The sequence below is a fragment of the Nannobrachium achirus genome, assembly GCF_963921795.1.
Source record: "Nannobrachium achirus genome assembly, chromosome: 14".
NCBI classification, from domain to species: domain Eukaryota; kingdom Metazoa; phylum Chordata; class Actinopteri; order Myctophiformes; family Myctophidae; genus Nannobrachium; species Nannobrachium achirus.
The window spans coordinates 13644086-13667579 of NC_137821.1; the positions used below are offsets into that span (position 1 = coordinate 13644086).

At 44.3% G+C, this 23494-nt stretch overlaps 3 protein-coding genes across 3 annotated transcripts in view; all 3 read left to right on the forward strand.

Moving 5' to 3' along the window:
• syt4 (synaptotagmin IV) overlaps positions 1-22430 on the forward strand; it is a gene marked incomplete at both ends in the record, with an annotated part of 34656 nt that extends 12226 nt beyond the window's left edge. Inside the window, 2 exons of the mRNA XM_080741300.1 lie at positions 18633-18753; positions 22093-22430. Of these exons, the coding sequence (XP_080597426.1) occupies positions 18633-18753; positions 22093-22430 (459 nt within the window). The remainder of the gene's footprint in view (positions 1-18632; positions 18754-22092) is intronic.
• On the forward strand, positions 4906-5961 carry LOC308298590 (chemerin-like receptor 1; the record flags this gene model as incomplete). Its single annotated transcript, XM_080742234.1, has 1 exon — positions 4906-5961. The coding sequence occupies one exon, from the start codon at positions 4906-4908 to the stop codon at positions 5959-5961; it is 1056 nt and encodes a 351-aa protein (XP_080598360.1).
• On the forward strand, positions 7867-8964 carry LOC308298591 (C3a anaphylatoxin chemotactic receptor-like; the record flags this gene model as incomplete). The annotated part of the gene is made up of 1 exon (XM_080742235.1): positions 7867-8964. One exon carries the CDS (start codon positions 7867-7869, stop codon positions 8962-8964), a length of 1098 nt encoding a protein of 365 aa, XP_080598361.1.
• Positions 22431-23494: the final 1064 nt, after the last annotated feature.

Consider the following 23494-nt stretch of genomic DNA (forward strand, 5'->3'; position numbering starts at 1 on the left):
CACAGAGCCCGCCCGTAGCTGCCGCTGATTGGTCCGGCCCGGGGCTTTACGAGCGTTATCAACTCCCACCGAGAGAGCTCAGATGGTAAAGTAGAGCGGTAGCCTACGCACTACTGCCACCATCTGACGAAAGTCAGGTTATGTTATGAGTGTATAGTTTAAGAAAACGTTTGAAAACAACATTGAAGTAACACCAACAACACAAGAGAAAGACGAAATAATGCCCCAAAAAATAAAGAAAGGAGACATAACGCTTCCAGTATGACTTGTTATTGCTACTGCACCAAGGGAGCGGTTGCGTCACATCCGCTTTATCTCGTACTCCTCATTTCTATTCCGGTTTGCCAGACTGTATGCCGGGAGCATTTGGCCAAATCGCGGAGGCAACAGTCTGGTCACGCGAGACTACATCTGGACTGGTGCCTTTCTCAAAGTGTGATGACAGTAATGGACACACACGCACGTGTGTGTGTGTGTGTGTGTGTGTGTGTGTGTGTGTGTGTGTGTGTGTGTGTGTGTGTGTGTGTGTGTGTGTGTGTGTGTGTGTGTGTGTGTGTGTGTGTGTGTGCGCGCGCGCGCGTGCGTGTGTGTGTATTGTGTAATACGCTCAAATGCACAAGAATGAGGCATGTGATGTAACCACAGAGTGAACTAGTGGGTCTGGGATGTTTAACCACAGAGCTGAATTTACTCACCAGCTCCTTCAGTGTGTTGACATCCCTTGTGAGACACCAACCTGGTGTCCTTATTGTGGTCTCCTCTCCTCTCCTTGCCTCTCCTCGCCAGTCTGTCCATCATTCTGTCCACCTGTCCATCTATTCATCTGTCTCCGTGTCCCAGAAGAGCTGGAAGCCACTCTGGCATGATGGTGATGTGTCATAGTGGTGTGGAATCACAGGCCATTAGATCTGTACACAGCAGAGAGCAGACAAGCTGCTTTGAGTTGATCTCTCTCCATGTTCTGTGGTGGATACCTTATAGTCCAAAATGGTTGGTTACTTTTCAGGAAATGGAAAAAAGATCCAACGTCGTTATTTTTGTAGTAGTTTGTCCACTACTGTTGTTGTTCCTAGTCATGGCTGCCAGTTCCCACCTGATGTCATGTGGGAGTTCAGACTTCTCCACATTGTACTGAATAACTGCTAGCTTGCATAATGACTTCAGACTAGGACTCAAGTCTAAGATGTACAGGTCACTGGGTGTGGGGTTTCCTCCAAAGAGGATGATACGATCTCCCACCATGCAACAGCTCATCGCTAACATCCTATCCGGGCCTTTTCCCTTGGACTCAACCTTCTTTCAAGTGAGAGTTTCGGGATTGAATTTCCACAGATTATTTAAGGTCTGGTTCTTGTCCCAGCCACCACATATGTACAGCTCTCCATTGTAGGTAAAGGCTGAATGACTGTGATGTCACGTGACATCACTTCCTGTACGGAAGGACGGACAAGCTACGACATTTCTCATGGTATACTGCGACCTTCGGTCGCAACAACAACAATGACCAACAGATGCTAGGGTACTCATCTTAAAATCTTGTTGCAAGAGATTCCAGGAGTCGGGTGCACTAATGCTAAAAGCAGTCTTTCCCAGTTCCGAATTAGCAAAGGGGACCTTAAGGACCATGGTGGCAGTTTTCCAAACAAGGCTTTATAAATGAAGAGATGCCAATGTTATTGCGCCTCTCTGACAAGGAACCCCAGCCCACCATATCATACAGGGCGCAGTGATGACTGTTATAGTTTTCACCAGTAATAAACCTCAAAGCCGAGTGATAAACTGAGTCCAGATGCTCGATGACATCATGGATCTTGATATATGGGCATAAAAGGGACAAGGACGGAATTTATTTGCAAGTGTGACTTGCGGAATTTTTGGAACAAATTGCCTAAAATCATGAATGCAGCGTCAGATTGCCGTAGAAAGACTGAAGAAGTCCCTTTTCACATTGGACTATTATAGCGCCACCAGGAGGCCACAATAACTTGCCTGAACTAGAGGAGACCTGCGCTCGGAAGAGCACTGCTTATTTATGCTAGTTACGTGCGCCAGCAAAGCGTGCAAGTACTGCGTTATGTAGGTACGTAGGGGTGGGCGATATGGCGATAATTATCGTATCGGCGATACAGCTTTGCCACGATATGCTTTTTCAGAGTATCGTTTCTCTCGTGATACAAACAGTCTCAAGGCTCTGGATACAGCGAGTGCACGTTCTATGAGTCGCAGCTCTAGTGCTTAATTTATACTTCTATAGTACGGTGGTGTAATTCGCCAAAAAGAACAGATCTACAAGCTATAACGTGTCGCGGCTCAACGTGTCATATAGTTTGAGGATCTGTCCCCTGCTTTCACGGCCCCTCCCCCGGGCAGCACGCAGACAGGCTACAGTGTCTACAGCACTGACTGAGTTGTGATTGTGCAGGAGCACGGCATAGTGGTCCACGTTTTAGTTTCACTTTCACGGGACTTAGTAAAGCAGTGATGCAGCTTGGCCTGCATTCTTTGAAGCATATTTTTCATAATGGATGCATTAAACTAACAGGACGCAAACTACTTATCCGTCCTGCTATCGCTATCAGCCATCAAAGCTGAGCTGTGCTGGAGTCTCCTCTCCATAGCTGTGTGTTCTGGCAGTATCGATGAGATGATTTAGATCACCTTGTAAATCCATGCTTCTGTTTTTATTAACTACAAACAAGTAGCTATTTGCCGCTATTTGTAAAGTGCTTATGTTTTCACCATTGATGCATGCGTGTGTCGTCGCGAATCGCGGTGAAATCGTCGCGTCTATTTTGCGTCTATTACATAATTGGCTTAGTTATAAAAACCATGCCATTATTGTAGAAAAGCGAAAAGCTAGGAGGATAATGAGTGAGTAATTCTCTAAAAAGAAATCTTGTATCATAACAAACCTCCTGACTTTGGTTGGTCATAAGGTAATTTGTTTTCCCTCAAGTTTCAATGGTAAGGCATGGGTTGTTGTCAACCTGTGGGTCGAGATCCCCAGAGAGGTCCCGCCAAATTGTTTTGAATATAGCCTATCTACAAGCTCACAACACTCAAAAAACATTTTAAGGGAACCCATAAAACATTTCTGGGACCCATTTGAATAACCTGAACCATCATCACACCAACTAGTAAATATTTTGAGGTAAAAAATGATAATTGTTTAATCAAAAATCTGAATGTTATCATTAAAAAAAACATAGATTAGGCTATCTATCTTTCTATCTGCAGCATAAAAATGAATAGATTATCTATAGAATATCTGTGTGGGTCTAATAAACCAACCATAAGGTAATTTGCTTTCCCTCAAGTTTCAATGGTAAGGCATGGGTTGTTGTCAACCTGTGGGTCGAGACCCCCAGAGAGGTCCCGCCAAATTGTTTTGAATATAGCCGATCTACAAGCTCACAACACTCAAAAAAACATTTTAAGGGAACCCATAAAACATTTCTGGGACCCATTTGAATGACCTGAACCATCATCACACCAACTAGTAAATATTTTGAGGTACAAAATGATAATTGTTTAATCAAAAATCTGAATGTTATCATTAAAAAAATCATAGATTAGGCTATCTATATTTCTATCTGCAGCATAAAAATGAATAGATTATCTATAGAATATCTGTGTGGGTCTAATAATCATAATAAACCTAAAAACTCGCATAAAACAGTATCGTGATAATATCGTGTATCGTGATACTGCATGAAGCATATCGTGATAATGCTTTTTTCCAGTATCGCCCACCCCTATAGGTACGTATGTAGCTGTGTGTGTTTATGTCTGTAGCCCAATCAGGGGACCAGCATTTCTGGCAATGTCTTCTTTAACAATGAGCCCAATGAGGGACCAGCATTCCTGGTGATATCACTGGCATTGCCAGAGGTGAGTGCACCTCATGGCGTGCTCTCCTGGCGCACAAGTACAGTAGTCCTTATTGTGCACAAGCTGCAAGTTGGCACCTCTACAGAGTGCAGTTCTAGTTTATTTCTTCTTTCCTGGAAACCTTAGAAATATGACTTGGGCTATTATGCTAATGAGTCTAACGACACGTGACTGGGCCTGGAGGTAGCAAGGATTTTTTTTCTTTTTTTTTTGCCATATTAACACAGTTTGAATGTTGAAGGTTTTCATTCCAACAGAGAGCTGTTCTAGAGTCATTCAAATGGCAAAGATTTTATTGCAAAACAAGGCTTGCTTTTTGTGTGTTTCTGTGTATCTTTTGGGGTTGGAGAGTACCTAATTGAGGCCAGACCAGTCCTGGCAACTCCTTGCAACATGCAACTACTGACAACATATGTTGTGACTAGTTGCATCAGAGTGTTCTGTGGCCTTATTTAGATGATGTTGGGTGGAAACCTTGTATGTCCAAAACGGGTTCTTTTCAGAAAAACTTAGAAATAACCCATCAATAGTTATTATTTAATAATAAAGAACCCAGTGTTCCAATGGATCTGATGTAGTTATTATTATTTAGTTACAAGTTGTTGTTGAAAGTTCTCACTGCTCACAACGTGCAATTTCTTTGCTCTGAGTACAACCCAAAAAAAGTTAAAATATGGAGATAGGTTTCTGCGTGACAACAACGATATGACACATACATGTATAAGGAACTCCTCAGAGTTCACTGACCACACATTGAACAAGAAGACACACTCGTCTCTTCAACTCATTGAAACAGGTATCTATGCTTTTATTTATCTACACTTAATTCACCGTTGCTTTCCCAGATTGAAGGATATAAGAACGTAAAGGCTTTCCAGGTCTGACTTTCCTGGTCTTAAAACAAAGCATGTAACTTAATTGTTTTGTTATTTTACTTATTTTACTTTTTTTTTTAGAAAGATGGAGATTATGACCACAACTGCTGAAAATTTTTACTTTAATGATGAACAGCATATGACCACAACTGCTGAATATGTTGACGACAATGAGGAACGACATACTGAATCCCTCAAGATCGTGTCCCTGGTCATTTACAGCCTGGTCTTTGTAATTGGCGTGTTGGGGAACGGTGTTGTCATCTGGGCGACGGGATTCAAAATGAAGAAAAATGTCAACACCATTTGGTACCTCAACCTGGCTGTGGCAGACTTCATTGTTACAGCGTTCCTGCCCCTGAGAATCACGGAAATAGCTCTGGACGACCACTGGCCTTTTGGCAACTTCATGTGCAAAATGGACGGTACCGTTTTCTACCTGAACATGTATGCCAGCATCTACACCCTGGTGGTCATCAGTGTTGACAGATGTGTATGTGTGGTGTGTCCAGTGTGGGCCCAGAACCACCGCAGTGTCAGAACGGCGTCTTGGGTGAGTCTGGGTGTCTGGATGCTGGCCTTGACTCTCAGCTTCCCTTACTTCATCTTTAGGGAAACATGGCCGGCTGATGATGACATCATCTGGTGCATGAACAACTTGGTCGCACCCCTCGAAATACAGAATGCAGCCGAACAGATTCAGTGGAACATTCGATATGGGGTCATGATCATCACTCGCTTCCTCATGGGATTCGTGGTCCCTTTCACTGTCATCGTCTCCTGCTATTCTGTCATCATCTACCGACTCAGGCATAATCGCTTGCTGGCCATCCAATCAAGTCGCCCCTTCAAAATCATAGCCACTGTTATCGCCACATTTTTCCTGTGCTGGGCTCCCTATCACATCATGTATCTGATTGACTTAGTGAATTGGCTGGTGATGACTGAGTCCAGTGAAACACTGGAAGGTGTGATCTACGACTGTATCCCCATAACCACCGGCCTGGCACTTCTCAACAGCTGCCTGAACCCGCTGCTGTACGTGTTCATGGGCCAGGGTTTCAAGGAGGTTTGCCGCAAGTCTATCCTGAAGGTGCTGGAGAAAGCCTTTGCTGAAGAGCCGCCTCAGGCTAACTCACACACAAACCCAGGGAGCACCTTTCAAGAGACTGCCTTGTCTGGGACACAGGTTTAGGTTTAGGGTCTCCTCAGTAGCCCATGTTCTCTAAGATAGAAATGATGATGAAAAATATCAAAAATAATATGTTGAAGTAACAGTTCCAGGGACCCACGCCAGTCTGTTTTACCATGGAGAAGGGACTGAAACAAAGAGCATAAAAGTGCTTTTCCGACATACAGAAATTGTATCAAATAATACAAATAAAATAAAACATTAAACAGCAATATACAAATGACAACACATCAACAATACATCACACAGATATACATAAGAAAATAGACTAATAAATGCAATGCAATGCATATTAACACAGTTTGCATGTTGAAGACAGTTTTCATTCCAACAGAGAGCTGTTCTAGAGTAAAAATTATATTGCAAAACATGACTTCCTTTTTTTGTGTTTCTGTGTGTCTTTTGGGGGTGGAGTACCTACAGCCTGCAACTCCTTGCAACATGCGACTTGACTACTTACAAACATATGGAACTAACTGCTTGCAACATGTAAATACCCAGTGACAGTTGCAAGGAGTTGCAACTAGTTGCAACAGTGCAGTCTGTGGCCTTATTTAGACGCTGTTGGGTGGAATGTCCAAAATGGTGACTAAAGTGAAGTGAAAGTGACGACAACAACGATATGACACATACATGCACACATTATAAGGAACTCCTCAGAGTTCACTGACCACACATTGAACAAGAAGATACACACATCTCTTCAACTCTTTGAAACAGGTATCTATGCTTTTCTTTTATTGTCTTTTTATCTACTTATCTACACCTATTTGAATTAATATATGGACAGATCTATTTAAATCAATGTGGGGGTGCTTGACAAAAGAAATTACACAGTTGCTTTCCCAGATTGAAGGCTTAAGTTTAAGGGCACGGCGGCTGATAAACTCTTGTAGTGCACTCCCAAAGCTTGCAACACTCGTTGCTACAACTACTTGTCGCTCCGAGGAGCAAAGTCTGGTAACACAAGATTAGATGTCGCTTCCCGAGTCTTTGGACGGTCAGCCTTCGACTCACCTGATTGGACAGAGGGCAATAAGTAGAATCTGCGTTGAAAATCTTATTGAATTCTAGAGGAGTGCTTCTCAAAGTGGGGTCTGGGGACCCTCAGGGTTCCTTTAGGTAGGGGGTTTCAGGTAGTACCTGGCAAATTAGCTGATTAAGTGTCAAAAGCTGTATAATTTCACACCACAATATAATGTACATTGGAATTTAGATAATCAAAATCTACAAGCTGACAACGTTGCGTGCTTGTAAGTTGTCTATTTTATAAAAAAGAAAAAGAATATATAATATTCGGGGCGGCAGTGGCTCAGAGGACGCTTGGAAACTGGAAGGATCCAAGTTCGATCCTGGGCTCCCCCAGAGTTAAGCCCTTTGCACACAGGCGCGTTTAACCGCACGGATAAAACGGACAATATATTTTTTTTGAAAAGAAAACAATGATTCTCTATGACCTCATGCACACCGTCTCCGAATTAGCCGTGCGACGAGTGGCTGCCGCCGTGCGTTTTTTCCTCGATCGAACTCAGTTCGATTTGTGCGTCTTGTCGCATGCGGTAAAAAACTCATCACTCCTTTTATGACTCCTTTTTGGATCCGCAGCGCCGATTCCGCACAGCCTTGCACACCAAATCCAATGCGTTTTATTCATGCCGCAAACGAAAAAAACGCAACTGTCCTGTGTGCAAAGGGTTTTAGTGTTGAAGTGTCCTTGAGCAAATCGCTGAACCCCTAATTGCTCCTGATGAGCAGGTTGGTGCCTTGCATGGTTTTCTCATGGTATGAATGTGTGAAGGTAATGCACTATCATTGTAAAGTGCCTTTTACCATTTAATAATTCATGTTGTAGTAATGTTAAAACAAAGCATGTAACTTAATTGTTTTGTTATTTTAGGTTTTAGGACGATGGAGATTATGACCACAACTGCTGAATATGGTGACATGTATGACATGAACACAACTGCTGAACATGGGGACTTCAATTATACACAACATACTGAATCTCTCAAGATCGTGTCCCAGGTCATTTACAGCCTGGTCTTTGTGCTTGGTGTGTTGGGGAACGGTGTTGTCATCTGGGCGACGGGATTCAAAATGAAGAAAAACATCAACACCATTTGGTACCTCAACCTGGCTGTGGCCGACTTCATCGTTACAGCGTTCCTGCCCCTGAGAATCACGGTGCCCATTCTGGATGACCACTGGCCTTTTGGCAACTTCATGTGCAAAATGGACGGTACCGTTTTCCACCTGAACATGTATGCCAGCATCTACATCCTGGTGGTCATCAGTGTTGACAGATGTGTATGTGTGGTGTGTCCAGTGTGGGCCCAGAACCACCGCAGAGTTAGAACGGCGTCTTGGGTGAGTCTGGGTGTCTGGATGCTGGCCTTGGCTCTCAGCTCCCCTTACTTCATCTTTAGGTACACACGGCTGGAAGGTTATGACATCATCCGGTGCTGGGACAACTTGCTCGCATTAGATGAAGACAATTCGATTCAATTTGGGGTCATGATCATCACTCGCTTCCTCATGGGATTCGTGGTCCCTTTCACTGTCATCGTCTCCTGCTATTCTGTCATCATCTACCGGCTCAGGCATCGCTCGCTGGTCAGCCAATCGAGTCGCTCGCTGGCCATCCAATCGAGTCGCTCCTTCAAAATCATAGCAGCTGTTATCGCCGCATTTTTCCTGTGCTGGGCTCCCTATCACATTGTGTATCTGATTGACTTTGTGAATGGGCTGGTGATGACGGAGTCCAGTGAAACATTGGCTGACGTGATCTACGACTGTTTCCCCGTAACCTCCGGTCTGGCACTTCTCAACAGCTGCCTGAACCCGCTGCTGTACGTGTTCATGGGCCAGGGTTTCAAGGATGTTTTCCGCAAGTCTATCCTGGAGGTGCTGGAGAAGGCCTTCGCTGAAGAGCTGTCTCGGGTCAACTCTTACCGAAGGAGCACCCGTAAAGAGATTACCTCGTCGACTGCTGAGACACAGGTTTAGGATCGTCTTTGGATGTACTGTACTTTAGTAGGTAGAACTGTATGGCTTTCCTTCTCAGTAGCCTATGTTCTCCAAGATAGAAACGATGATGAAAAATATAAAAAATGATTTGTTGAAGTAAACAAAAACAAACAATCTCCCTGCTCTCCCTGTCCCCCCTCCTTTTGTTTCTTCTCCTTTCATGAATAACAACAAAATGATGGAGCTTATGCAACTTTATAGTGATTTATAGTGATTCTTGATTCATATTTCTGAGTTTGTAATTGTACATGGTCATAAAACATAATCATTTTAGCAGTGTTGGGCAAGTTGCAGTACATTTGAAAAGTAACTAGTCAGTTATTAGTTCTGAATAAGTAAGGTTACTAGTTACTAAATTATAAAAGTAACTAGTTACTTTCCTATTAAAAGTATAATAATAAAAACTAGGCATTCAGTTCAAAATAGCAAGTCAGTTTTACTTATTTAGAATTTCACATCTGCCTTGTTTATAGCCAACACTGAAATACAAAATTGCTCAGACGCTTTCCTGGTTTTAATGAGTTGGAACAGTTCAAATAGCCTACACGTTGTGAGCTTGTAGTGCAAGGGTCTCCCCCCACGGAAACAGCTTATCTACAAGCTCACATCGTATCAGCAATGCAGCGTCGTGAGCTTGTAGATCGGCTTGTGTTCGGTGTGCGTCACCGGCACGCAATTAAGTATAAATGTAATTTACTGTAGAAACAGGCTGATGTCATGTTAGCTGCTGCTTCTGTGACTCTATCTCCACCAGGAAATGGCAGGATAATTGGAAGATATCAGGAAATAAATCGAATCATGCATTTCCAATTCCAGTACGCTGCTCGCCCCAGAGAACACACACGATGCTGTCAGAGCTTCTTTGAACTATCACTGTATCTTGGGTGAACAAAACAGTTTCCATTCACATTTTAGACTAAAACGACCTCAAGAGAGCTCATCATTTCGATATATAAACTTTATTACAGGCTCAAGGCCCATAGGGTAAAAAACAATACATTACAAAGATAATAGTACATTCACCCAGCCCCTCCGGAGCTACAAGAGGCACTCATGCCAATATTCACCGACCCCCTCCGAAGCTAAAGGCACCCATGCCTCTAATGGTAGACGTGCACCTGACAGAGCTATGGGTCTGTCATCTGTCCAATGAATCCATTCAAGGAGCGATCCAGTCTGCACATGAACTTGTAGGTCAGGTTCCTCAACAGAGCCATGAAGGATACGTTGGATAAGGATAAGGATAAGTTGTGATCATTTTTAGATGGTGTTGATATTCCATTTATTTTAGTGCTTCATACATCCTCACTGTTAGGCAGAAACAAAGAAAGAAAATCTCCAAGTTTCAAATTTGAATGTTTTTCATAAATTAAAGCCCTACTTCATCATACAAAAGTGTTGCACAAAAGTAGTGAAAATAGCAGATCTACAAGCACACAACGCCTCGCGATGGGAGGCGTTGTGTGCTTGCAGATCGGCTATTTTCACTATCTTAAATCGTTTTTGAAATAATAACCCAAAAAAGGAAGGTTTTGGACATCCATGTTTTCCACCCGAAAACGACGACATATTTCTCAGCATATCTCCCATAGACATAGATCTCCTGAATCTATGGAATGTCCGCTGATATCTCTCTTATGTTATGGATCTGCGGACTGTCATAGTACTCCACCACAGGGTTCTGCTAAAAGCTCCCGGGCCGTGCATGTGTGCACGTTCATTTCGTACATTTCCAGTCATGTAATTGAATAGGATTGGAATATGAGATGCTGTACCTGGAACACGACAGCGTGCACTGTGGAGTTGCTGCTGAAACAGACAGAATATGTCTGTCAGGGGCGTCACAAGGGGGGAAAAGTGGGACTGAGTTACTAGGGCCCAAGGTGGAGGGGCCTTAATTATTTTATACTTTAACTATTGAAAAATAGCAGATATACAAGCTCACAGCGCTATTGAAAAATAGCAGATATACAAGCTCACAGCGTGGCACCGAGTGCCGCGCTGCGAGCTTGTAGATCTGCTTTTTTTGAAAAGTCGTGAAAAGTGTGCAAATCTTTGAATATATGTATTTTTTAAGCGAACATTTTGTAACCCAAATTTTGTTTCTGGGTGGTCCCTGGAACTAAATATTTTGAGATGGGGGTCCGTGGCCAAATACATATGATTTTGGGGGTCATTCACATGAAAAGGTTTGAGCACCACTGACATAGAAACAGGTTTTTCACACAAAATAAATCATGATTTTTCAAAAATAGCAGATCTACAAGCTTGCAGCGCGGCACTCGGTGCAGCGCTGTGAGCTTGTATATCTGCTATTTTTCAATAGTTAAAGGACAAAATAATGCATAATAATGTGTTTCCAGTCTAAATGGGTTAAACCCCTTCCCCCTATGAAGATTCAGTGCGGGGCCCGCAGTGAATCCTTGTACCCAGGGGCCAGAATTTGGTGCGACACCCCTGATGTCTGTCACTATAAGTACATCTTCACACAATGGAAGGAACAGGCGGAATATGAGATGCCGTCGCTGATGGGCGTTAGCCTTGCATGTCCAAAACTGTTTTCAGATGAACCCATTAAGACCTGAAAAATACCTAAAAAATACCCTAAATCCTAACGTTTTTCTGAAAAACGTATGCTTCTATATCAATGATGCTCTAACTTTTTTCACGTCAAGGACCCCTAGAATTATATGTATTTGACCGCGGACCCCCATCTCAAAATATGTTGTTACAGGGACCCTGAGAAAGAAAGATTTGAGTCTGTTCACTTTAGAAATATATATTTATTCAAGATTTGCAAAGATTTTCACAACTTTTCAAAAATAGGCGTAACGCACTGTGAGCTTGTAGCCTATATCTACAAATATTCTTTTAAATAGTTAAAGCATAAAATAATGGTTAAAGTGGTTAAAATCTAGAATGACACGGATGCATTCTTACTGAAAAACAAGACCAAAAACAAAGCAATGTACAATTAAGGATCAAATGTATTCTTATTAAAACTTTCAACCTGGTGTTCCTTACAGTATTTTGAACTCGTCATTATAGCCCAAAAATCTTCTCTATCTAGAAAATCTAGAAAAAACACTATCTCTAATCTAGAAAAAACACGACAGTGGAAAAATAGCTGATCTACACTGCACTGCGACACACAACACTGGCTATTTTCACTACTCTTGTACGACACAGTCATGCGACAAAGTATAAAACGGGGCGTTCATTTATGAAAAACATAAAGATACAAGGTTTCTGCTGGCGGCGACCATTATTGTTTAATTGCGTTGTATCCGGTGTGCTCTTCTCCCATAAGAGCAGTGCTGCTGGAGTACTAGGCTGGTCTGCAAGGAGACCCTGACACCAAGACAATTACATTCCTGAGCAATGGCAGGAGGATTCTGCCTCAGGGGCATAGACTGTAAAAACAATATGGACGAAGCGAAGCCATTTGTTTCTATGCTGCGAAAATGAAGTTTTTTTGTCCCTTGTATGGGAGTCGCCATCATTGTTTGAATGGTACCCCAGGAATCATAAGGAATGCTATTGGCTGCCAACGGTCACGTGGATCTTTAATGTTCTGTTCGTGCCTGTTGTGGTGGGCCGGTCTGGGCCAAACGGCCAGGGCCGAATTTATGTCCCAGTCCGGCCCTGCGCTGGGATTAGGCATTTATGTTTGCGAGCGAGCGAGAGAGAGAGAGATGGAGAGAAACACATTTGTTCGGCACGGTTACAGACAGGGCGTTGGCTCTCGTTGTACGTGGTGTGGGTTTTAGTCTAACTGGTGTGTGTGTGTGTGTGTGTGTGTGTGTGTGTGTGTGTGTGTGTGTGTGTGTGTGTGTGTGTGTGTGTGTGTGTGTGTGTGTGTGTGTGTGTGTGTGTGTGTGTGTGCGTTCGCATTTAGGACACGTGCAAAGATCAATAAAGCATATTGACGACCGCGCAGCCCACTTTCCTCCGTATCAGGCTACCAAGGGGGCCCATTAAAACAAATCACTGGGACAGAAGATAGTTGTTGTCTTCTGTGTGTGTGTGCGTGCCTGCGTGTGTGTGCGTGCGTGCGTGCGCGCGCGCGTGCGTGAGAGTGTGTGTGTGTGGCCATGCATGCGAGTGTGTAATCAGTAGAGGAAATTGGTTTCCTGTGGTCCCACATATAAAAGCCCAGGGAATTGAGTTGTATCCTTGTGTCCTGGTCTGGAGATGAGGCTCCTGCTGCCAATAGCTCCGGTGATGTTTCTTTTATGATTTCATACAGTACAAAATGTCCAAAGTTATTGCAGCAGGTGTTTTGCCGCTCGCAGAAGCGCCGCACTTTCTTTATTGTGGTACACAGCAGAGTTTCTGTGATCCCGCCGAACCCATTTTAATCCCCCACTAGCAGGGACGTGCAGAGAATGTTAGAGAGGCAGAGGCTGAAATTATTAAAAGGGAAAATAGCTATTTTCGGTACTTATTCATGGTCTGGAGAGGGCACTTTTTTACAGACGTGTAAAGGGGCAGGGGCTCAAGCCCCCTTTGATGTCTATGTGTGCACGTGCCTGCCCACTAGCTATAAGGGGCTCCGCTGAAGGTCATGTCAGGAACACCTTGGTCCTCGAACTAGATATCCTTGAACGTTGGTTCACAGAGTGGGGTCCGGGGACCCCCAGGGGTCCGTGAGGGAGTTCCAGGGGGTCCCCAGCTAAATGATAGTTGGGAACCAAATGGACCCTATTTGGTTCCAAACTCTTAGAGTTAAAATAGCGTTGATTTTCCAGTATGAATTGGGGTCTCAGAGATACAAATGCCATTAATTAACTGGAGGTCCGTAGTTTATGCGTGTCAAACTGTATAGGGTCCTTGCAATGAAAATGGTTGAGAATCACTGCTAGAGCCGTAAAAAAAAAAAAACGTCTCTCTTGGGGGTCCCTGGCATATCTATGCAAATGGGGGTCCGTGGGCTAATAAGTGTAAATGTGGGGGTCCTTGACATGAACAAGTTTGAGAACCACTGTCTTAGAAGCTTTGGTGTCTCCGAGGACAGTGCATTGTCTCTTGTTATTAGTCGTTAGGTACTGTATGTTTCGGTTGATCCGTTTTTATTTGTTTCACATGTCAAAATCTATGTATTTGGGGCATTTATAAAAAAAAAAGCCATCCGATCTGTTTCCAGTTTCTGACCATCCCCCTCCATTGACCATGAAATGGACAATAAGACTAAGATAGACGTACAAACATAAATAATTCTCGCTCGCTTTCGACGTGCTCTCATCTCTAATAGAGCCCTCTCTCCGACATGCGCTGTGTAAATATCAACTCATCGGCATAATCCCTTGTGCAAATCCTTGAAGGAAAGAGACGTGACTCACATATCGTCACTGTCGGGCAGAAACCTCGTATCTCCAAGTTTCAAATTTGTATGTTTTTTTTTTTTCCTGCTTCATCATACAAGGCTGTTGCACACAAGTAGTGAAAACAGCAGATCTACAAGAACACAACGCCTCGCACCGCGGGGCGTTGTGTGCTTGTAGATCGGTTGTTTTCACTAGTTTAAATAATTTTTTAAAATGATATACAAAACGAACGGTTTTGGACATACACGGTTTCCACCCGACAACGACGATACGCACTCTCAAAGATGCATGCACACACGAGTACTATTCTTGGTTATTATTCTCACCATTCTCACTAACAGATGAGGGAAAGAAAAGAGGCACAGATGGTGGAATAATCCACTTCTCTGGCCTCAGGGCAGCAGGCAGGTATTTATACCGTGTCCAAACGGAGTTGACATGTTTACGTTACGCTGCAACGTGACGAAGAGAGCTCTCAGTCGCATGCTGCTTTAACATGTGAATCCTTGCATCACCAATAGGCTCTGTGCATGACTGTAATAGACTCCTTTTAGTACAGTATAGGGGCGATGCACATTTCCTGTTTCTCATCGCTTCATTTGGAACGAGACAAAAGACTGTTTACTTCCCCTACTTGCAATGGAAGAGTGAACGTGAACACGGCTTCTGGACAATTCTTTAGCCCCGCATAACTAAATAATGGACCTGATCGTCTCAAGCCATAATAAATAAAGGCATAAAAGCCCAAAAACAAATCTTTAAAAAAAAAAAAAAAAAAAAAGGAAATGGGAATGCCACCTTCTAGAACAAGGAACTACAGTGGTCATGTTGTGACATGCTAGGCTAGTAGGTGAACATTTGGGTGAAAACACACGTAACGTACATTCCCAAGTCACGTGTTGTGACATGTTGTGGGCTTGTAGATCAAAGAAGATATGGTGTAGAGGAGGGAAAGGAGCGCTTGTTTTTGTTCACCTGGATGTGGAAGAAGCCCATGTCTCAGTGGTAGAGCATTTGACTGCATTAGTCCCACGCTGGTGAATGCTAACCTGGTGAATGCTACTATGCCTAAACCTAACCCTAACCTCAGTAAATGCCTAAACCTAATCCTAACCCTAACCTCAGTAAAACTATGCCTAAACCTAACCCTAATCCTAACCCTAACCTCAGTCAAATTATTCCTAGTTCCCCGAAGGAGGCACCGCCTTCTCCACCTTGTGCCCAAAAACGAGCGCTCCTGTTCTCAATCTAACTGAATCTCAAAGTAACTGTGACATATATAACAAATCGCAAGTTGGCACTGACAGAGTGCCAACTTGCCCACCCACATACAGTATATACAGACAGCACTCATCACCGATCACTGTACTTGCGCTCTCTGCTGGCACAGAAGTAGGCCATATATGGCCACAAGTGCACAGGTAGCAAGTTGGCACCTGCGTCTCAAGTCCCTAAATCAATCCTATTTCCTATTTCCTTGCTTGTATGTTAGTCCCTCCCATTGAGGAAATAGAGAAGAGGAGACGTCCCATTGGCCATTTCTGATGACAACATCACAGGTGATAGGCCAACTCCCAGTGGGCGGGACTAACAGACAAGGAAATAGGAAACAAGTGAAGGAAATAGGAATAATTTAAGGACTTGAGACACGGGACAGAGTGCAGCCTAGTTCAGGCTGCAGTCAAGGAGCTGTGGGATACTTCTGTTTGATGATGTGTTCACACGGCATTACATGCAAGTTGGTGAGAACCTGCATGCTGCGTGAGAGGAAATCTCTTTCCTCTCACCTCTTTTCTCACCCCCTGCCTCCTTCTCCTACCACCTGTTCTCACCTCTCTTTCTCTCCATTCTCCTTTCATTTATCTCCTCCTGCCTCCACGGTCCCTCCTGTCTTCCCACTCATCTCTCTACTAACAGTGGTGTAAAGCAGTGGTTCTCAATCTGTGGGTCGGGACCCCCAGGGGGATCCTCAAATTATTTTTGGGGGTCCCCAGATGTTTAGCTAAATGTTAACATTGTTTTCTCACTCAACAGTAAACAGACCAATATACAGTATAAGTGTATACAGGGTACCTGCACATTTTTAAAGTGACAATTTAAGGACTTCTTAATACCTCTAAAATGACTAATTAAACATTGGCCAAATGGTCAAGTATTAGAGGCAGAAATTGTGAAAATAGCCGATCTACATGCTCACAACGCCTCGCGTTGCGAGGCGTTGTGGGCATATACTGACTGTATGACTACTTACTGTACTGGTCAGCTGTTGTTGGGGGGCGAGGGGCAGATTACACTGTGACATGAGCTTCAGACTGTTTCAGAGAAGCTCATGTCACTCAACCCCTTTAGGTGACAATACCCCTTTAAGTACTGTACTTAAGAACACTTTTGAAGTATTTGTACTTTACTTGAGTATTTCCAATTTCTAATGCTTTTACTTATACTCCACTCCATCTCGGTTCCAAGTATTGTACTTTTACTCCACTATAATTATTTGAAAACTTTAATTACTAGTTACTTTGTAGACATAAATTATAATATTATAAAACATACATGCCACTTTAGCCCTATTTCATACCTAAGCTGTTTGAAAATAGCCGATCTACAAGCTCACAATCGGCTATTTTCAAACATTTTGTACTTTTACTTTTGTTACTTTAAGTACATTTTGATGCCAATATTTTCATAGTTTTACTCAAGTACGTTTTGAATTCTGGACTTTTACTTGTAACGGAGTACATCTACAGTGCAGTTTTGATAAAATGTGAGTACTTTTTCCACCACTGCTTACTAACTCTGCCTGCTACGATTACTACACGATCCGCCTGCTTGCCAGGCATGCCTGGCAGGCTGTGAGTGGCACTGTAAAGCTGTCACAAAGCACCAAAGAGAGAAGAGAGCGGTTTTCTTTTTGTGTTGCCTTTATTTTGCCAACTCGTTGCTGTCGGTGCTAGTGTGGGAGGGAGGAGTACATTTTGCTGTAAAAGCCCTGTGGCGCTTAGTGGCACGAACGCAACTCTGATACCGGCCGCCATGGTTGTTGTTGTTGGGGGTGGGGGGGTTAAGGGAGAGGTTGGGCTTTAACATTATCGTTTCAGGAAATAGGCTATGCGTGTTTGGCTGTACACACGGAGACGCAAGGGCGGCATCTTCAGATTTATTCACTCTGGGACCCGGTTTCAGAAATTTGCATATTCCCGGTAATGCGCCGGCTCTGTGTTGCCGAAAGGTCTAAATGATTACAAACTTCTGCGGATTCACCTAAAATCATATTCATATGGACACCACCTTAAGTTTCCCACACACATTAACACAAGCATTCACGCAAGAGCACACATGGAACACTAGGAGAACATAACTAAAACTGAACACCACAACATGTAAGTGGCAAAGCACACTATATGAACTGGGCTTAATACACTGAGTTAACTAGACACAGATGAACCCATTGTGTGTTGATTGTTACAACACAGGGATTGGCTATGAGAATAACTGGAGACAGGTGGAGAGAACTAATCATCACAGGGAGGTGCGTCAAGACAGGTAACAGTAACTGGAGCAGGCAGAGAACACCAGGAACAATACTTCAAAATAAAAAAGCAACACAACAGTAAAGTAAAACAGCAGGACACTCCAAAATGAAACACAAGGAGACAAGACCCTGACAATGTTGTTCCACTGTTCATTGTCAAACTAAAAACAATGAAATTGTTCACCGTGCTGAATTGTATAACAATGAGTCGTCGAGTGTACTTACTACAGGGTTCTCACACATTTTTACCAATTCATTTCCAAAACTTTTCCAGAATATTTAACCCAATTTCCAGGACTATAATTCAGCTCAATAACGAGTCATTTACTCCTATGCGCAGTGCCCAAAGACAGGTAGTGTATGCCAGTGGTTCTAAACCTTTTCAGGCCGTGACCCCCGAAATCATATTTGAACTGGGGACCCCGGCACCCTGACGAGCACTAAGAGTTGAGGAATTTTGCAACATGGCTTTATTGTGAAAATAACCGATCTACATGCTCACAACGCCTCGCAACTATTTTCACAATTTCTGCATCTAATATTTGACAAGTTGGCCAATGTTTAATTTGTCATTTCAGAGGTATTAACAAAATCAATAACCAAAGACAATGCAGAGATATTTTTTCCAGGACCTTCCAGGACCCTTGATCAATTCCAAAACTTTTCCAGTACTGGAAAAATATTGTTCTAATTTCAAAATATTTCCAGGAATTTCATGACCGTGGGAGCCCTGTTACTAGGAGCTCTTACTAACGTCCGCTGCGTCCATCTCTCTTGTGTGTCCACAGAAGCCTACAGGCCGTGGGGAGCTGCTGCTGTCTCTGTGCTACCAGTCCACCACCAACACCCTGACTGTGGTGGTCCTCAAGGCGCGCCACCTTCCCAAGACCGACAACAATGGACCCACAGGTAACCATCAGTGGTGGAAAAAAGTACTCGATATCAATACGGCAATGTGCTCTGTTTCGAGTAAAAGTGGGGCATTCAAAATGTACTTGAGTAAAAGGACAAAAGTATTGGCATCAAAATGTACTACCATCCAGCTATGGGTGGCCATAACTGAATGGTTAGGGAGCCTGCCTGGGCCCCTGGTTGTCCCTGGTTCGATTCCCGGCCAGGAGAGCAATGTCGATGTGTGTCCCTGAGCAAGACTCTTAACCCCTAATTGCTCACTGCAGCTGGGTTGGGCTGTAAAATACTGAATTTCCCCCGCAGGAGGAGTAGATTACTATTATTAGTACTTAAGAGTACCAAAACTAAAAGAATGTCCCATTTCAAGTTTTCCAATGTACAAACGTGTAGAAGTAACTAGTAGTGTTCAAATAAATGTAGTCTAGAGTAAAAGTACAATATGTGGATCCAAGAAGTAGTGGAGTAGAAGTAAAGGTATTGGAAATTGGAAATACCCAAGTAAAGTAAAATCAGTACTTCTAAATCTACCTAGTTACATTTACACCACTGCAGGTTATATAGACCAGTGGTTCTCAACCTTTTCCAGGCTGTGACCCCCCAAAAAGAATCACATTTGAACTGGGGATTAGCTCCGGATACACAGAGACACACACACACACACACACACACACACACACACACACACACACACACACACACACACACACACACACACACACACACACACACACACACACACACACACACACACACACACACACACACACACACACACACACACACAGGGGCGAAAACATAATCTCTGTCTGTTCAGCCGGCCTGAGATAATAGTGATAATGCAATAACAAATACGTGAGGCCAAATTGATTTACCCTTCCCGTATAGTCTCGCCTGCTACTTACGATACTCCACTAGCGGTCATGATGACAAGACCACCGACCGCACTGAGGCAATCTCATCTGGATGTGATAGAGAGCACTTTAGGGGCCCTAAAGTGCCCCCCCCCCCCCCCAACACACACACACACACACACACACACACACACACACACACACACACACACACACACACACACACACACACACACACACCAGTCCCTCTATCCGCGTCATCACTGCCATCCGTCATTTCCTGCCTATTGATCAGGGTATCGATCCGCTCCAGGATTAATATGCCACTCACATGGCTGCAGGTCTGGGCACTTATGGGTGATTCATACCCAAAATAGCAGATCTATGCAAGCTCATTCTTTCCTTATTTCTTGCCTTAACTCTTCTCTTCTCTTCTCTTCTCTTCTCTTCTCTTCTCTTCTCTTCTCTTCTCTTCTCTTCTCTTCTCTCACCTCCCTTCCTGCATTGATTGCCCTCCTTCTATCCTCTACAGTATGTTCAATTCAATCTTCATTTCAGACCCAGGAAGATCACATCAGTTACAATACAATAAAACAATATAAGAACAAGCAATAAAACAATACAAGAACAAGTAATACAAATTCAAAATAAAAGCACAAAGCACCAAGCCCAAAGTATGTTTTCCTTACCACCCCTTTTCCTGTGTTCTTTCTTCTCTTTTTTGTCCCTCCTTCCTTCCTTTCATCCTTCCTTCCTCCCTTGTGAGCTTGTAGATCTATTTTTTAAAAAAAGAAAAAATAATAATTGTAATGGGACATTTTGCATATTGAGTACTTTTCCTCTTGGTACATTTACGACGCTGACACACTTTTACAACAGACTTTTACTTTTAACTCTACATTGTGGTATTGATATTTTTCTAGCTTGCTAGAGCTGGTCAAGGAACACCCTGAGGAATGTGGACGTTTCCTCCCAAATGGGGGCGTGCCCTTCATTTCTTATAACCCACCAGGCAAAAGGGCGTGGCTTTAGGGAAAAGGGGCATGGCTTTAAACGACGATAGAAAACACCAGGACGCCATCTTGTGGCCATCGAAATCTAACCACAGATTTCAAAGTTGATGTCTGATGTCATAGACCACATGAGACTGACACAGTATGTCCATATATGGGCATTCCAAGATATGGGCTTAATATTGATGACATCAGTGATCTCCATATGGGCATAAAAGGGACAGGGACTGACACAGAGATCTCCATATATGGCCATTCATTTATTAGTGAATACATTTTCCTCATTTTCACTATTGAATGAGGAATATTCAAATGGTAAGACGGAGTTCATTGTCTCCACCAGCCGAAGGCTGAGGGAGAGTATGTTTTCCCCTCCGTCCGTCCGTCCGTCCGTCCGTCCGTGCGTGCGTCCGTCCGTCCGTCCGTCCGTGCGTCCGTGCGTGCGTCCGTGCGTCCTCGCAGTTTGTGAGCAGCTAATCTCAGTCACCGTTGGCCCGATCGCTGCCAAACTGAGCACACACACTCCCTGGATGCCAATCTAGAACCTCTGCCCCACATTTTTCAAATCAGCCTCCCATGGTGGCGCTATAACAGGCCGATTTGTGTGGCCTGGTTGTTACCAGCTAATCTCCGGCGCCGTTGGCCCGATCCCTGCCAAACTGAGCACACACACTCCCTGGATGCTAATTCAGAACCTTTGCCCCACATTTTTTAAATCAGCCTCATGGTGGCGCTATAACAGGCCGATTTGTGTGGCCTGGTGGAGACCTGTGCTCGGAAGAGCACTGCTTCTAGTTTGCAAGTGTGACTCGCGGCACGGTAACCATACTCTTTCTAGTTTTTTACTTAACCCATTTAGAACGGGTACACATTATAGTGTATTATTATTTTATGCTTTAACTATTGAAAAATAGCAGATATACAAGCTCACAGCGCGGCACCGAGTGCTGCGCTGCGAGCTTGTAGATCTGCCATTTTTGAAAAAATCATGAAAATTATAATTTTGACCCGATTCTATAAGTGTCTTTTGAATCCTTCTAAGGTTTTTGGAAAAACCCTATGTTTCTATGTCAGCAATCTGGCCAGCCATCGTCAAAGAAAGGGTCCTTTTCACTTAACTGGAGCTCAGTTAGTCTGTTCTTGAGAGACTACTATGTCAGTGGTTCTCAAACCTTTTCATGTGAAGGACCCCCAAAATGATATGTATTTGGCCACGGGCCCCCATCTCAAAATATTTCGTTCCAGGGACCACCCAGAAGCAAAATTTGAGTTACAAACGTTCGCTTTGAAAATACATATTCAAAGATTTGCACACATTTTCACGACTTTTTCCAAAAATAGCAGATCTACAAGCTCGCAGCGTGGCACTCGGTGCCGCGCTGTGAGCTTGTATATCTGCTATTTTTCCACTGGTTAAAGCATTCAATAATTCTAGGCCTAAATGTGTCCCTCCATCTCTGCTCCCCTTCCAGACCCGTACGTGAAGGTCAACCTGTACCAGGGGAAGAAGCGCGTGTGCAAGAAGAAGACCCACGTGAAGAAGTGCGCGCCCAACCCCGTCTTCAACGAGCTCTTCGTCTTCGACCTGCCGTGCGGCGGCGACGGCGGCGGCGAGGCCGGCGGCCTGCGGGACACCAGCGTGGAGCTGCTCCTGATGGACTCGGGCTCGGGCCACAGCCCCGCCCCCGTCCCCCTGGGACGCCTGCTGATGGGCGCTGCGGCGCCCGGCACGCCTGGCGAACACTGGCGGGAGATCTGCGAGCACCCGCGCCGGCAGATCGCCAAGTGGCACGCCATGTCGGAGGATTAGGGGGGGAGGGGACGGACGGACGGACGGACGGCGGTGGTTCTCAAAACGTTAAAAATCTTGTTCAAGGACCCCCTCCCAATTATATGTATTTGGTCGCGGACCCCCGCCCCCCATCTGAAAAGAGATTGTGCATGGGACCCAACTAAGAGAGGATTTGTGCTGTTAAAGATTATAATTCTCCCCAAGATTTCTCAAAAAGCTTTGAATATAGTGGATCCAAATGCTTTGAATATAGTGGATCCAAATGCTTTGAATATAGTGGATCTGCAAGCTCACAACGTGTCACAACACGTCGTGCACTTGTAGAGCCGCTATTGGTATTCTCTCGAAATATAAAACAGAGTTAGGGTGAAATTATTCCTCATTTAGCTGGGGACCTTTTTGAAATACCCCCTGAAGGACCCCTGGGGGGTCCCCGACTTTGAGAACCACTGGATTAGGAAACAGGGGGGCAGGTGCGAGCCGGTATCTGATATTCCCGCTGTCCGATCGGGGGCCATTCGCCAGAGGGGGCGGGGAGAGGCGAAGATGGGCGGGATTTAGCGGCCGTCGAGCCGCCGCCGCCGCCCATTGGACTTGAAGTGACGGTGGGTGGAGCTTGGGAAGACTGGGGAGGACTTCATCGTAAGTTCGGAAGAGGGGGGGAGGGTGGTTAGCGTGCGTGTCATTCGTTCAATTGATGTCATCATTCAATCAGTCAATCAATGTTTTTAAGTCATATGGGGCGGCTTTGTGGGTTTGAGGGGCGGGGCATGGCGAAGGGACAGCCAACGGTTTTCGACCGATCCCAAAGACTTGTCGCCGATCTTTCACCCCGGCTAAACGCGCGCCACCGCCACCAAGGCAATGCCACATCGTCACGGCAGCTGTGTGCAGTAGTTTCTTAAACTGTCGCTATCGCTGTTTTCTTCTTCTTCTGCTTCAGGGGTCTTCAACAGGGGGTCCGGGGCCCCTAGGGGGTCCTCAGAGTTACTGCAGGGGGGGGGGGGGGGGGGGGGGCGCAATCCTTGTATGATAGGATAATTATTTTAAATGAACAACTTGAACCCTCACCTCCCTGTACT